This window comes from Empidonax traillii, unplaced genomic scaffold, assembly GCF_003031625.1.
Source record: "Empidonax traillii isolate 1590-97213 ecotype Southwest subspecies unplaced genomic scaffold, ASM303162v1 scaffold262:size680716, whole genome shotgun sequence".
NCBI classification, from domain to species: Eukaryota; Metazoa; Chordata; class Aves; order Passeriformes; family Tyrannidae; genus Empidonax; species Empidonax traillii.
The window spans coordinates 423138-436243 of NW_020955455.1; the positions used below are offsets into that span (position 1 = coordinate 423138).

General features: G+C 43.2%; 1 protein-coding gene across 1 annotated transcript in view; it reads left to right on the forward strand.

The window, feature by feature from the left end:
- Positions 1 to 13106, forward strand: part of DNAI1 (dynein axonemal intermediate chain 1) — a 143579-nt gene that overhangs the window by 84112 nt on the left and 46361 nt on the right. The window contains exons 14-16 of the mRNA XM_027889388.1: positions 2156 to 2245; positions 6924 to 7008; positions 8880 to 8959. Coding sequence (XP_027745189.1) covers positions 2156 to 2245; positions 6924 to 7008; positions 8880 to 8959 — 255 coding nt within the window. The remainder of the gene's footprint in view (positions 1 to 2155; positions 2246 to 6923; positions 7009 to 8879; positions 8960 to 13106) is intronic.

Below are 13106 nucleotides of genomic sequence, written 5' to 3' on the forward strand. Positions count from 1 at the left end.
CCTAACTGAGTACCATCAGTGGACAGCTTGAATAGATCTCCATCAGAGAGAGGGTATTTGGAGTGGGCAAACCCGGGGGAAAACCTCTTTGCTTGGGGAATGCTGAAAAAGGTTGGCTTGGGAAAACCCACCATGAGCTCATGATAGCACTGCTGTTGTTGGTCACCTCCAGATGAGGTTCCTGCAACACGCTGTGTTCATGTAGACATGGGGACTCAGTGGTGTCTGAACAGGGCGATGGGGATGGACTATAGCTGCTGAACCTTCATCCATGTATTTTCCACTGGTGTGATGGGCTAGGAAGTGTGACTCTTTTTCTCAAATATTTGGGAAAGTTAGCTCAAGAGAAAGAATATGAGTTAGAGCAGAGCTACGTTGAACATATAAAAACATCATATTGTCAGACAGTTTTAAAGTGACATTTTTAAAATCCCTGATTGAAAAAATGACCCTTTTTCTGTGCCCAGTATGAGGCATGTTGGGCATGTTTTTGTAACCAGTCCCCCTGAGCTCTGCATTTCTCACTTTGAATTAAAACTCCTCACTACACCAACCCCTTCATCTGACGCAGCTGCTGGTGACTGTCACTGTCAGCAGTAGCTCATGGTCCAAGGGAGGTGTTCCTGGAATAGATATAGCCGGCACATTTTGTGCACAATGGCCAGCCTTGGCAATCACTGTGCTGTTGAACCTGTCTTTTTATCATTAACCGTTGTGTTCTGGGCCATATTGAATTATTTCCTTTAATTATTTCCTTTAATGCCAGATAGCAGAAGTGGTTCCACATGGAGACTTACAATTTCACCTGGGCAAGGATGTTCAAAGGTATAGGCCACTCAAGGCTCTTCTGTTGTACCTTGCAGGCATGAAACTGCATTTTGATATATTCTCAGATGGATTCCTTTTTAGGTTTTATTTTTTCTTCCTCAGAGGAGTGTGTAATAGGTAGGAAACCTGTTCCCTGGAGGGTTAACTACTCGTTGCTGAGTCTCTTGCTGAATTTTCATGCTCCACAGAACTTAACGGTATAAACAATTTTACAAAAGAGAATTAACAGTTTTTCCCAAGGAACTGTCATAGGAATACCCAATCTGTGTAATTAAAGTATTGAGAATACTACTTGTTTTCTGGAATAGGTACCAGATAAATAGGTGGTCATGGATAGAGTATTTGGTAAGCTCTAGGATAATCATGCCCATTTATCATGTTTTTGGGATGATGTTTAGGGCACTTTATCTGCTGCACTATTTGGACAGGAACAGATATACCTTTGAAAATCTCAGCAGAACCTTCTGAAGTGCTTGTCCCCATCCTGAACTGACAGATGCCCAAAGGAGTGTGTGCTGACAGACCCAGTGACAAGTCATCCTTTTTCCCTCATTCTGATTGAATTCCCAGATCTGAAAATCGAGCATTCTTAATGCTTTTGGTCTAACTGAAATATCTCTTCTAAACTGTAAGCCATTTGTCTGAGTTCTAATGTCTCCTGCTAAACTGTCACAGTCAAAAGGCAGACAGAAGGTGTAGGGGAGATTTCAGTGTTAATGGAGATGTTTTCATCTCCCTGAAGCAGAGGTGCCCCAAGGACCCATGTCGCACGTCGCTTGCAAGGGCTCGTCTGCGCCCCACACAGGGACAGAAAGCTAATTTGAGGTTGTCTGGCTGAAGGGTAACCATATGCCACTGCACTTGTAGTAATTAGTCAAATGGGAAGGACTTTTAGTTTTTGAAGTGCCTAGAGACCTTTCTGTGGCACTGCTCATGGTGTTTTTTGGAGGTGTCTTGGGAGTCTCTGGGACGGTGTTGTGCAATGGTGCAGAGTGCTAGTGAGTAGCTCAAACACCTCACAAGGCCCATCCTTGATGGCAGTGATCCAGTCACTGCTGGGGGAGATGGCCATGAATAGATGCTGAGTCTCTAAGTGAAGGGCGTTACCCACTTGCTAGAGCATCCTGAAGGACAGTGAGTGAGAGCACTAAACTAAAACTGCCTGTGGAGGTAAGTGTTCATACCTGCCCATTCACTCTGGGGTGGAAAGCAGCTGTTCTTTAGGAAGGATTTCAGAAGACCCTGCTGAGGACATGGGACTCTATCCTGCTAATGCTGAGTGCCCGGTGCTGACTGGGACTGTCTTATTGTTTCTTCTTGTTTTAAGGTCAAGTGGCAGAAGGATGACATGGACAACAATTCAAACTTCTTCTCTGTCTCCTCAGATGGAAGGATTGTTTCATGGACTTTAGTTAAGGTAAACAGTAGGTGGAAATGCCTTTTTCCAGTCTGTCAAGTTATAATCAATTGCCTCAAAATGTCAATGATTTATTAATTTTATTTTTATTTCCAGTGAGCTGGGTTTGAAAAGAAGTGCCAGCAAAAGATTGCGGGTGCAGTCACAGCTGGGTCTGGGTCTCCATGTTAAACTCTGAAATGAGCGAAGCCAGCCCACTCCTTGTCAGGATCTGACCTTTATCCTACCTGCACCTGTAGCACCACACAGACCTGAAAATGACAGATTATTTTCCTCCTTGACAGCAGCAGAGATTCAAGACTGGTCCTTGCTCTGAAACTTTCGTTGTCCCAGCAGGGTCACTCAGAGACAGAACAGAATAATCTGCTTCCTTCTCAAGAGTGTTACCCTAAATATGCTCCCCTACAGATTCTGGTTTGAAATGGGCGAGGGTCAATGCCAGTTTCTCCCCATGAGGCCAAAGGAGCATGAAGGAAGCTCACATTTGCAGTGGGATAGCAGCATACTATCACACAGGCAGAGGCTTTCCCCTGCCATGTCATTGCCAACTCACACCCAACCCAACTTCTGTTAACTAGTTTGCATGCCCTACCCTTGATCACTTTCTTCTTTTAGAGTACATATATTGATAGAAACCTACCATTAATGTCCCAAAATGACTCATAGATTTGTGTCTCTGAATCTCAACATGTGAGGTTTTTTCTGTTTCCCATTTCATTTTACATTTGAAGATTTCAAGTATTTGACTAAAAAAATAATTGAATTGCCCCAAACATGATTTAGAAGCAGTTGCCCCGTTATTCCCTAGGAAGCAAAAAAATTTCTTTACATCCTTGGATGCTCATTTTTCAGTGTTATACCAAGCTATTAAGGCTTATCTATTCTGAAATTTTTAGGCCTTGCTGCCATGACAGGGATTCATGTCTAGCATTATATGTTAATCTCAGTCTCATGTTCTCTTCAGGAGCAGGAGCCTCTTCTAATGAACAGCATAGGCACATGCAGAGGGCACAAATTTTGGAGTTATTTCTTAAAGACTCCTCCAGGTTCAAACATGCAGCTTCAGAATTAAAAATCCCTTCTGCAAGTGTGTCCCAAGTCCTTCTCCCAAAAGAGCTGTCAGAGGTCCCTAGAAAAAGGCAGGCTGACAGTGTCCCAGCACTCAGCTCCCAGCACTTTATCCCTTGAATAGAAATGCCCCAAAGATTTGTGTTGAGGTGGGCAATACATGCCTAGAGCCAAATACATCCAGTTGAGGCTACTTGGCAGGTTACACTTATCAGCTGAACCCCAGTAACTGAATGTGCTCAGCATGGAGTCACCTAAGGAGGCAGGAAACACTGGGTGAAGCCTCTTCAGAGAAATGCCACAACTGGGACAACCTAACAGTCTACAGATGGACTCCAGTAGCAACTCACCTGTTAGAGGGAATATTTCTGTGATTCACCAGTGCTTAACTGTGTTCCCACATCATAAACTATGTTTCTTCACATAGATAGATAATTTTTCCTAAACATCCTTGCTGTGACTTCTAAGATCTCCATCCACTTAGCATGATGTCATTTCTGCTTATTCCTTGCACTACCGTATTAAATTTGGCTGTGTTTCACATACCCTTGTGAAAAGCACCGTTTTACGATTTTAGGTGAAATTACCTCTGAAATTGCCAGAGCTGATATGTACCTGGTAGGCAGGTGTGGAAAAGAGCAAAACTTTTGGTGCTGTCTGTTTTGATTTTTGTTTGTTTTGGTTTGGTTTTGTTTGGTTTTGTCTTTTTGGTTTTTGTTTGGTTAGTTGGTTGGTTGTGGTTTTTTTGACAGAGATTCAACAGGAAAAGCAAAAAACAGAATGAAAAGGGTGTTTTGTTACAATCTGTGGTTTTGTATCCAGCAAGGAGAAATGGGCAATCTGCTTGAATTCCAGTTTTACAGAAGAGCCATCTCTGGGTTTTCTTTAGAATAAAATTGAAGATACTCCAGAGGTCTTCTATTCTTCAAATCCATAGTGCAAATAGGGAATAAATGAAAGAGTGCTTCGTTAATCTTTTTGACAGGACTACCCAGAAATAAAGCTTCTTCAAACACTGATAGCTGTTTGACACTTCTAAAGCTGAGAGCACAAAGTGAATAAATTCATTCTTACTTCCATCTGAATATTTGGCAAGCCACACTCAAGATTTGGGTAGAAGAGTTGTCAAATGAGCCAGGAACAGTTGATCTACCTTGACTGTAGTGTTTGTCTCTGTTAAAAATGGTCACAACCACTGTGGACAAACTTCATGAAACAGCACATGAACTGTTTTGACCTGGCTTTGGGTTATCATAAAGGAAGGATGCAGGACTTCTGCAGCTGGATGACTTTTGGGTGCACATGTTGGCTATCAAAAAGGAGAGATATCAGAGCCACTTCAAGGAGTTGTTTGGGATGCAGCATGGCATCACTTCTCAGGCTGATGCTCAGCAATCCCAGGTTTAATTACTAGTCATAGTTCATCCTCCCTACGTGACCCAGAGCTGAATTACTGAACAGCTCTAGGCCTCCTTCATTACTGGAGGCTAATAAGAACTAAAGGGAAAAAAGCAGCTAGAAGGCCTGATTCACTAATGCTTACAAAGTGTTCTACAATTATTAGGCAGAAGCAACATATTATTGCTCAATATTCCTGGAAGGCCAAACTGTCAGCAGTCTGTTTACCCAGAGAAATCTGCGAACAGCTCTAGCGACAAATAGCCCCAGGAGCAGATACATTTTTCAGGCTGTGAAACTGTTTAAAAGATAAAAGCAGCATGACTGGGAAATTTGCACAAGTAAGATCCTTTGTGGAGGAGAGGGGCTGCAGAAGCTGTCCATGGGGGCTTTGGCCTGGTGGAGGTGCTGGGATTTGCCTTCAGAGGAAGGCTGCAGAAAGGTGTGTACTTAGAAAGAAGGTCTCCTGTTGTTAGTCCTCCTACCAGAACACAGAGAGAGTGTACTAGCACATCTCTGGGCCTGCCATACTGGGTACATCAACATGATCAGCTGCAGGCAGCTCCAGAGCTGCTCTTCAGATCAGACTTGTGGCCATCAGCCATGGTTTGGACAGAGCACGTGCTTTTTGGAGAGCAGGCACAGCTGGGAACTTGAGCAGAGGCAAATGCCTGCTTAGCATGTCCTGACTGCACTCCCAACAGCCCACCAGCGCTATTTGGATGTGCAGTGGAATATGTTCTGCTCCTGGTTGCTCTGGGTACTGCACTTTCAAGTTCTACCTCAAATACACCAGAATATATGGCTTCTTAGCATCTCTTCTGTCTTTACTGGCTGAGTTTTACTTGTAACCCACATGCTGCAAGAAGAGCCACTAAGGTAGAACTCTGCAGGAGTCTGTCATGCTTCTTGCTGCTCTCTCAGCAGAGAGAACAATTTACTGCCATCAATAGGCCAGGGCGTGTGGGTGTGCAGCACTGAGAATTAGTGAGAAGGAAGTACATTACTTTATGGGTTTTGACCTTTCTTGAGCCCTCTGTAAATTTTTACCCCCAGAATACAATGAAAATGCCTTCTAGAACATTGTCCTCTCTGAAGTGCAGTAATGAATAGATGCTCTCAAGGTCTTCTCCCACGTTCCACAACATGGAATTCCCTGGGATTGACTTTGCCAGGCAGATTCTCTTTTCTACCTGACTCCTGCTCTGGGCTTAGAGAAGCTTCAACTACAGCTTAATTCACTGAGCTAAGAAGTTATGTTTTGTTCTCACAGTGCTCCAGTGGGAAATCTGCAGATTCATTATAACATCCAGTCTCCACAGCCCACACTGCTCACTAATCTTTAGTTCTTTGTTCTTTTTATCATAGAATCAGAGAATCACAGGATGGTTGGGGTTGGAAGAGACCTCTGGAGCCCCAGGGTATTCCTATATTCACAACCAACTCCACTCTGCAGTGGTATTTTAACTCCCAAAGCTAGTCTGAGAGTGTATCTGCCCTCTGGTAGTTGCCTCATATTCACCCATATTTTATGTATTTTCATCTGTCTTCTGTCTCCCACCCTGACTATAAACTATTCAGGACAGAGCCTTTTTTCCCTCTTCATGTACCACCTTGCACAGCAGTGTTGTGGCTGGTGATGAGAGCTCTTCAGAGCTCTGTTGAGAACAGAAACATGGGACACTTTTCCCTTGGTGAAGCTGCTTGCTGGATGTTGTTGTTATCTGAATCTCAGAGCCCATGCAGTTGTGAGTACTGGGAGCTGAGGCTTCTCTGGGGATAACAGGAAGATGTTAAGAAGCAAAGACTGGCAAGGTATTAAGTTATTATCCATTAGTGTGGGGTTTAGTTAGCTCCACAAGAATAGGAAATAGCAGTCTTAAACCACACAGGGTGACTTAAGTAAACACAGTGATTTTCTGTGTCAACCTTCACTAAAACACATTGACCCTGAAACCCAAAGTTTTCCAGGTCAGCAGCGTGTGTTGAGGTAATTTACCAGTCAGTGTCTTTCAGTTCCAGTGCACCAAAGCATCAGTTTCCTGAGGGTTTTATGTAAAGCATGTCAGCAAGTTGCCAAATGTGAAACATTAAGCAACTTTTGGACAGCTTTTAAAAATTCCTCCATAAAATTTGCCATTCCAAAGTACTGAATGTCTCTGTATTGTTGCTGCAAAGCATGTTATTCATGTGGAATCTCCTCTGCCTGCAGAATGAGCTGGTTCATATGGATGTCATCAAGCTGTCAGTAGAGGGAACGATGCAGGGGCCAGAGGGGCTGCAGCTGCAAACACTTGGTAAGAGCCCAAGTCCTTGCCATGCTGATTAATTACTGACACAAAGCCTCTAATCAGTCATTCTGGGAAATTAAATTTGGGAGCAGAGTGTTGAGATGGAAAGGAGCTGAAGGAGGGTTACGCCTCCTTGCTTTCATCATCTAGTAGGGCAAAGTCTGGCTGGAGCAATGGCCACTAATTGAGTCACATTTTGCTGGTTACTTATTGTCTCTACTTGCATAAAATGATGAATTGAACGTTAATTCAGAAAGTGTCCATTTCACTGGAATATCTCTGTGTGGGTAAGGCACAGGCATTACCTGTATATGTCAAAATTAAGACAGTTTGTTCTTTCTGCCAGACATTAATCTGGACTGGCAAAATCAAGATGAAAAGCAACCTTTGCCCTTTTCTGAGTGCACAGCTCACCCAGCCAGTGTTGGAATGTGCCTCATCAGGTTTTAGCTCTTTAAAAGCACAGCATCTATTCTGATCTACTATGTTAGGCTCCCTCCAGAGACAGTGGAGTCAGCGCAGTCCTTCTAGGATGAATTCTCTCATCCTGACCATCCTATGTTACAGACAGGATGGAATGAGTCAGCTCTGGAGGTCGTGGATTACACAAGGGAATCCTTAAAGAATCCTCTTATCATCCTTCTGCACCTGCTTCTGGCTGAAAAGATGGGACCTGTGTTTGGAGGCTTCCCTTACTCTGCATTTAGAAATTGCTGTGTTTCTAGTGTAGTAACTGCTGAACAGGTAGTTAGTGAGAAGGTTTGCAGAACCACATAGGTTGCAAAAGACTAGCTAAAGCAGTACACTGCAGAACTCTCAGGGGCTTTGGGATTATTTGTTAATGTTACTGGGAAAAGGATTTTCAAAGGCTTGTCTTGAATATTTAACAATCTATTTAAATGTTAAAAATTCAGAGAGTATTAGAGGATTGAAAGTACCTTAACAATTCCCTTGAGAACCACATTTTGTTAACTTTAAAGACATAATGTTTAAGACAGCTGCCTGTGCAGAAAGTTCTCTGTAACTATGTGCCTTTGAGCCTTGTCTGCGTGTCCCTGTTTCTCATCTGATGGTTGCTGTGGGTGCCTGTGTCCCTGATGGTCGACAGCCTCAAATTGCTCTGGCACTCAGCAAACATCTCATCTTCTGCTCAAGAATCCCGCTGAAGTTTTCCTTCACCAAAATGTGAATTGGCTTTCTTGGATAATGACGCATCTGCCTCTGGAGCAGAAGCCACGAAATTTCAATGAGTCACATCCTGTTGTGGTTGACACCTGTTTTAACACAGTTCACAGCGTTGCTCAGTTCAGGGCTTCTGACATTAACAAGATCCTTCATGCCTAGCAGAGGCTTTCTTCCCAAATTGCATGCTTTGCTATTGGCTTTACTGAAGTGAGCCTGCTGAATGGATTCAGAGTTAAGGACAAAAAGAGCACAGGGAGGTATGATGTGGTTATTCCCCTCTGGGCTCTTTTATGCATGGGAAACCATTTATATATTTGTGGATACTAAACAAACAGAAAATATCTCTTCTTTCTCCATAGGACGGAGGCCTGATGCACACAATGCTTGCATTTCTACAAGGCATTTTCAATGCTTACAAAAATGAATCCCAGTCTAAACTGTTCTTCCAGTTCCCTTCCAGTTCTTTCAGTTCCCTTTTCCCTGTCTCCATCTTGGCTTTTCAAATTTCAGGTCTTGGGGACAGGCACAGCTTGGAAAGTGCTAGCAGAAGGGGTGGCTTTAATTTCTTCAGGAGTTTCTGGCTAATAAATCACTTCTGAAAACACAGGCAGTATGTGTTTACCGTAGGCAGGGAGCATGTGCTGGCCAGCTGAACCACTTCTGTGTCTGACAGACCTTTTTTTTGTTAACAGGCTGCGGGACATCGTTTGATTTTCACAAGAAGATAGACTATTTGTTTCTTGTTGGTACTGAAGAGGGAAAGATCTATAAGGTAGGAACGATTCTTTATTCTTTGTTTTACACCCTGTGACCCGTACGTGTCTTTCAGGTTCATAATCTGAACTGTTTGCTCAGGTGGTAACAAAGAGCCTGGTCCTGCCCTGGTCCTGCCCTGTGGTGAGTCTGAGACCAGCACAGTGCTGCAGAGGGTCACAGAGAGCTGTCTGCACTGGCCCAATTAAGACCCTATTTTGCAGAAACATTTTTCATGCAAACTGCATCCCAGAATATGCTTTGTGGATTGCAGCTGTGAAAGGGAAATGCTAAGTATGATCAGAGCAGAAGTTAAAAGACATTGATCCTCTGTGCTCATGGCTATGGGGAAATGGCAGGAAAAATATCAGCGCTTTTCCTTTGTAGTCCTGTTATCCCATCAGCAGTGAGGCTAATGAAGCCATATTTCCTATGGATTAATGTCCTGCAGCCCTTCCGTTCCACAATTATACAGAAACATAGAATCGTTTAGGTTGAAAAAGACATCCAGTCACACTTTCTCCTTGCTCTCCTGTCTCCAGTTCATTGTCACCCACACAAACCTTTCTCTTCCTGATCACCCCATGCTGTCCTCAGCTTGGTGATTCCACCTCCACACTGTAATCCTTGGTTCCTGCAGACACTGCTGGCTACCTCCCCTCCAGTGCCCTCCTGCAGCGTGATGCCTTGGTGCCCAGCTCCAGCTGGGAGCTGTCGGCCAGCCAGCTCCAACCATGTGGTGAGGGCAGCAGCCAAGCTGTGCTTGCCCTTCCCATGGTGGGGGGCACTGTCCAGATGTTTGTACTCTGTGGCCATCCCTTTTCCCAGAATGTGTAAGTGCTTAATATTGCCAAGTCCTGCATGCATCCAGTTTTGGCTTAAATTGCCAGCTAGGTCAAAATTGTTTATGAGGAGAGGTGAGCAGACAGGACACAGACATCATGTTTTCTTAAGAAAACAAGTTAAAAATAGGAAGTTTTCAGTTCTGCTGTATTTAGCCTTGAAAATAAAGCCAGTAGCCTCTTACTCATACACCTGTTTTTTGCACTGCATTCCTCTGAGATGGCTTTGGGGCTCTGTTAAATCTGTAGCCACAGCCCTTCAAGTGTGGGTGGTGGACCATCAACAGGTGGCTGACAAGCAGAGCAGATGAATCCAGCCATCCCTAGAGGATGATGTAAACTCCTTCCTCATATCCCACCTGCAAAATGAACAGGAAATAGAATAAGAACCCAAAGGAAATAATATTCTGAAATCAGTATCAATCATTTAGGCAAGTTGTACTTAACAAATATGTGTCCCTTCCAGAGGGATGATGCTGACTGAAAACTCTCCCTTTGCCAGGCAGTATCCAGGGAGGGTTTTGGAGGGTTCCACTTGCTTTGGACAAGACAGGTGCAGAAAGGAGGTGGGAGGAGTGGAGGGGGGCTGAGCTGTTGGGCAGCAGGCACTGAGGTAGGTGCAATGGCTTTTTGTTGATGCTTTCAGGATACAAAGCATCTGTACAGTCATGGGCAGATGTTCCGAGCTGTCTGGTCGCCCACGGGAGCTGGTACGCTGGGTATTGTACTCTAAATTGATGGGTACTGCAGTGTCTAGTTCTGACCAAAAGGCAGTAGGAAACCACGTTTTAACTTTCACCGTGTTGTAAGTGATGGATGTTGGTGAGTTTGACAGTGGATGTCAGTGTGAGTTGAGGGCCACCAGTTATACTTCAGGAGAAATGTTCAGGCTGGTATTCTGGTTGAGTTACATAGGGAAGGAAATTCCTCATGGAGGAGCACTGGATAGGAAGAGAATTTGGCAGCATTTACCTTGAAAAAGTTGTAGGTATTTCTTCCTTGGGTGATCTTCAGTAAAACAAGAACTAGGATGGGATTTTAATGTTAACAAGTGATCTCAGCTGTGAAGCCACGCAGATGTCTTAACCACTTATTGGATGGACAAATGCAGAAAGATACTGTTACAAGGGATCCTCCCTTTGTAGAACAACACTGCTCTATAAAACTCTGATCTTCCCATGGGCAGGAAGAGCCAATCTTCCATCAGAATGTAGGAGTTAACACTGGGAAGAGAAATCTTGTGTCTAGCACAAGCAGCTATCTATATCTCCATAGTGTCTACAAAAAACATGGTGAAGAGTGGTTCCACCTTCAGCATCCCCCAAGAGTTTGCTACAAGCGGTTTCAGAAGTTTTGGGATCAGCTGCTGCTCCAGACATTTCTGAAGGATTACCGTCATGTGCTTTATTGAAACACTGTACATGTGAACCTGTTACTGGAGCTGTAGGTGGACTGCCTCCTGGAGCCTTGCTCTGCTTGGATGTTGGGGGCAGGGACAGTGCCACAGTAGCCTGAGCAGCTCTCAGTTCCTGTGGCTGCACAGGGTGAGCTGCTCAAGTCTCTGCTGCACTTGCCCTTGCCACTGCATGTTGAGCGAGAGGGACAGACTCCTTACATGTTGTCTGAGTCAGGGATCAAACATGGGCTGCTCTCCAATGGGCCAAATTTGAGATGATTTATTTAAAAAAAAAAAAAAAAAAAAAAAAAGGAAAGTGAATTTCAGAGAAACATGGGGGATTTTTTGTTGTTTGGGTATTTTTTTGTGCGTTTTTTGTGGGTTTTTTGTGTGTGTGGGTTTGTTTACCAGGCATGCCCACAAATAACATGATGATATGTTAATTTTTAGCTGCAGAACAATTATGGGGAAGTTTTGAAAATTGCTTAGTTAATAGTATTTCTGAAGCCAAGAAATCATTATCTTAATTACACACAGACCTATCTATTGCCCATTTATGTAGAGGGGAAACTGTTTCTGCATTAATATGGTTCTGTAATGCAATTCTGTATGCTTCTTTGCATATCTTATTTGCTGTTTAGGAATTGTTCAGCTTTGATATCGAAAAGTATGGTCTCTCAGATTTATACTGAAACGTTACTGTGACTTTAAGTCTTTGGTCAGAATTACTTCCCAATAAACAGACCTTCAGCAGAAAAGTTGTGAGGAGATTTGAATCTTTTCATGTAATAAAGGTTTTGGGTTTGTTCAGTCTTAGGCAGTTTGAGAGTGTAACAAATGAATATAATAAAACTCAGTGCAAGACTGAATACAAGGAAAAGGTTATTCTAATTTTAAACAAAACTAATTTCACTCATACTCCTTCTCTCATACTAAGCACCAGAACATTTGTCTCTTTGTGTTCATGACAGGATTATGTGGTTGTACAGATGACAAAGGATGGTGGCTGTTGAAGCCTTATCACATCTCTTGAAATTCCCTTAAATGACAGTAACAAACTGGTTTCTGAACAGGCTCTGACTTCCAGTGTTGCTTTATTAATAGAGAGATCATTTGCCTCAGTGTCTAGTCTTGCTTTGTCTTATGCAAAGTTGTTTTCCTTGTCTGGATATTTTATGGCTTGAGTTCTATTCCTCATCTTCTTACCACCTTATCTTTGGGGCTTCTATGTGTTCTGTCCTGTTGTTTATGGACTGATTGCATTTGCCATCAATTACCACAGATCCTTTCTTTTACCATTTCCTGTTGTTTCTCTCCTTGTGTTCACATGCCTCAATTTCCATTTGTAAGCAGTTCTACAAATCTTAGCATTTCTGTTACAGATGCCCACAAGTAGCACTGAACTAAAGCCAAGAAGGGGCTCTGGTAACAGCCTGTCCACAACAGCAAGGAACGCTTTTGTGTCAGTGGTTTCTGAAGAGCACCTGGGTGTCCTGAGCCACCAGGGTGTTTCCAGTGCTGTGCAATGCTCTCTTTCTGTTGCCATATACAAACCTTCCCTGAAAAAAAGTTGCTTTTTGTATTTCTGTATTGCGTAGGCTCTCAGTGTTTCTGTTAGTGAACTGAAGAAACCTGCTGCCTTATAAGGACACTAATAACCATCCATTCACCGTGGATGTGGGGGAGTATTGTGTCAGACTAACGTCTAGCGTAAACTGAAGTGCTCTTAATGAAGATTATTCATAAGTTTTGTGTCCTCAGAGTTCTCCTTTTCTCCCAGTATTCCTCCTCCGTGTTTTGTAGCCTTGTCAACAGTCATCTTTATACTGGTTTCCTGTATTGCCATAGATAAATTTTTGTTTTTCTGTCTCATCATAAAAATACCGTTTACTATTCACACACATAGAGCATCATTTTAATAGGAGAAA